Below are 3,353 nucleotides of genomic sequence, written 5' to 3' on the forward strand. Positions count from 1 at the left end.
TCATATACACTGCAGTTACATTTCAACACAACTACAGTTACATTTCGATATAACTACAGTTTCATTCGATAATATAAAAACAAATAATGTAAGGCACTATCTTTTGAGATGACTTATAGTATCAGCGAGCACGGTCCACGGTATAACGACCGGTAATTTTAGGGATTTGTAATCCTAAGGCATTAACATGATTAACAACAATTCACACACTTATTCATGTGTTTTAATTTTTTATCCTTCTTTTGTTTTCTTTTAAGTCCAATCAATTGTGTTGGCCAACTGACAATCACTCTAAAGTTATAAAATCAAAGATTACAAAAATTTAACTTATTAATAACTTGAGTAAATTTTTATTAATTGAATTACACATAGAATGAGAGGAAGAGGGTATAAAACAGTAATGAGGGATATATTTATTGCATGGTGTGATGGTTGAGTCATCAATGCCATTGATGTCTTATCTCTGATAATCTGAGCATCCTTAGTAATAGAGTTTTTTTTTTGTGATTTTTGATTAGTTAGTGTAAGTGTAATTAGAAAAGAGAAAATGGAAAGGGAGAAAAAAAAAATAAAACAAATATGATTTTAAAAAGAAAAAATAAAAAAACAGTAAAGTCAGAGGAGTGCAGCACACGCGCCAGCTGGGCGCACGTCTTGCCGTTCACGCGAGCTGCGTGTAATTTTGCATTGGAATTCCCAGGTCCATTTACTGTTCTAATAACCACACTTTGCAGGCCAATCTCATTTCTTCTCTTTCCTCATTTCTCTTTCTTCCAAGTGTACATTCACAGTTCCAAAAACCTTGAATAAACCATTGTTAAAGATGCTCTAAAACTTCAACATATTTAATCATTTAGATGAGATTGAGAGTAGAAAATAATTATTTGGGTTGAGCGAAGTATTCCATCAACATTTAAATGTTATCCCATCCGATTTAGATGTAAAAAAAAAAAAAATCAAAAAATCATGGAAGTTGCATTCAAACAAGAACCTTAATATATCCTAATTTAATTTAAAGTAGCATATATACATATAGGGTTAGATTTCTGGGCGGACAGTGCTTCCCCACCACAAAGTGTTCGGAAATACGCCATTAAATATGGTGCAGTGTGCTGCATTTTTACATATATATATATATATCAAAATTTGTAAATTGTAATGGGTAGACTAGCTTCATACTAAATTCTGAATTAAGATAGGAAACAAGTTGATTATGTATTCCATGTCAAAGGTGATAAGATCATATGCGTACCAATCTAAACATGGTATAACGTAACTGAAGCAAGGCGCAGGAAATGAAAATGATGTGAGATAGATAGATATTGAGAAAAGATGAGAGGGCGGACATTATATATGCTTTTGATATTTAATTTGAAGGTGAGAATTGAAGAGGTCGGGGATATGATGAACACGTACGTACGTACATACATTGGTAGATCGAAGAAAACGTACAAGTTAATTAAAGATGATGGAGAAGATAGATCGAATTAATGAGAAGGGGCGGGTAGAGACGACTTCCTTCTCTTGTAATTAGCCTTGAAGCAAGCTTGCCGCAATTTCTTTGTTCTTTCAGTCAGCTCCATCTCTGGTATACACTCCACCATTCTCTTGTGCTCTTCCAGCATCTCAATCTCATTACCCATCCCCAACTCCTACATATGTACAATATTATTTCAACTTAATAATCACCAATATAAATATAAATATAAAATAATAATTGATTGCATGCATATGCATATGGATCAATGCTGCAGAAGGCACAAGCACTAGTTGGGCACCCGGGACGCCTAGCCCCTAGGCACCTCCAAGTAATAATTCAAGTATATTGTCTCAATCTTTTCCACTTGGGAAAGAGAGTTGTTAAACTATTATAATCCTCAAATTAGTCAACTTTATATATTAGATGGTTAGTTGAGTACATGGCTAGAGTAGCAGAGTAGGCAAAAAAAATCACTAGGCCAAATTAGCACAAACTTGACCTAATTGGACACCGACTAAGCCGAGTTAAGTGCCCAACTCGACACCTAATTGGCTGGTTAATTAGTTGGCTGCCACTAAGAGTAGCCTAGGACTGAAATCACCTTAACCTAGGGACTTCTAATGCTTATTAAGCATCTAGCATCTAGCCCATTTTTACAACACTGATATGAACATACCTTAATGTTGTGAATGAGGGAGGTCAAGCTCTTGATCTTACGATGCGGCCAGCGCGAGATGTTGAGTTCCCGGCACCTTTTCTTCAACGCTGTGAGCCCAACTTTCAACTCCTTGGCAGCTTTCGTGATCGGCAAACCAAAGTATTTCTGAATCTCATCAAACTCCAACGCAGCAGGCTTCTTGCAACACCTTTCGCCGCCTCCCACCTTCCTCTTCCTCTTAACCCCTCCTATCCTCATCGTCTCTTTATTATTAACATTGTTGTTGGATCCTCCTGAACTCCCACACCTTCCATCTTCTTCTTCTTGGAAGATTGCTGCTGAAGGGTCATCATAGTCCCACACGTTTAAATCTCCCACATCGTAGTCCAAGTCGCCCAGAATGTTGGATACGCCGCCGCCACAGTTGTTATTGAAGCTTTCACAAAACCCCGATTCTTCTTCCCATGTCGCCCTACACAAAATATAATACTGCGGGGATCAACATATATATATATATATATATATATATAAACTAAAGAAACAGACCGAACTAAAATTACTCAAAGTTACGTTCATTGTGCTTACATGAGATTAGTATAGTAGTCATCAAAGAATAACCAATCTGCGGCAGCAGCATTAGCATTCTGGTTTTCGAGTTTGGGATGAACAACAACGTTGTTGAACGGTGTTGGATCCATGGCGAGAGTGGGGGGGAATTGAAGAGGGTATAAATATGGGAGAGGAAATGGCTTGGAGTAAGTGCCGATGAGGATTGTGGGAGTTACACTATCTAGTATTGTGGACTGTATTAATTGTGAACTCATTATTACTCTTTCAATTTTTATTATTAAATTAAACCCACTATCTAATCACTAATATACTCCATTTGTAATGCTCCCAAATTTATTGGAGGGAAAAAAACATTTTTTTTATACTTACATCATACCAGTTTCGTCCGACTAATCTTAAGTCCACGCGAACCTAAACCCTAGAGTCGTTGTATGCAGATGTAAATTACGAGTTGCACAATTAGTCTATCAGACATTTTGTTGAGGCGTGCATAGGTTGCTGATAGGTGTCTGACTCAAATTAAGAAAAACATTGTAGTTACTAACTCAATAGTACGTCTAACCAACTTGATTAGGGTTGTCCTAATGAAATGGTACTACTAACGTGGTTGTTAATCAAACGCAACTCCAATTTGTTTTATAATTT

General features: G+C 36.6%; 1 protein-coding gene across 1 annotated transcript; it reads right to left on the reverse strand.

Annotated features, from left to right (window-relative positions):
* Positions 1-1,487: 1,487 nt before the first annotated feature.
* On the reverse strand, positions 1,488-2,836 carry LOC116013073 (protein RKD2-like). The gene is made up of 3 exons (XM_031252734.1): positions 2,724-2,836; positions 2,157-2,610; positions 1,488-1,652 (listed from the first exon to the last, which is right to left on the reverse strand). Exons 1-3 carry the CDS (start codon positions 2,834-2,836, stop codon positions 1,488-1,490), a joined length of 732 nt encoding a protein of 243 aa, XP_031108594.1.
* Positions 2,837-3,353: the final 517 nt, after the last annotated feature.

Source organism: Ipomoea triloba, chromosome 3 (genome assembly GCF_003576645.1).
Source record: "Ipomoea triloba cultivar NCNSP0323 chromosome 3, ASM357664v1".
NCBI classification, from domain to species: domain Eukaryota; kingdom Viridiplantae; phylum Streptophyta; class Magnoliopsida; order Solanales; family Convolvulaceae; genus Ipomoea; species Ipomoea triloba.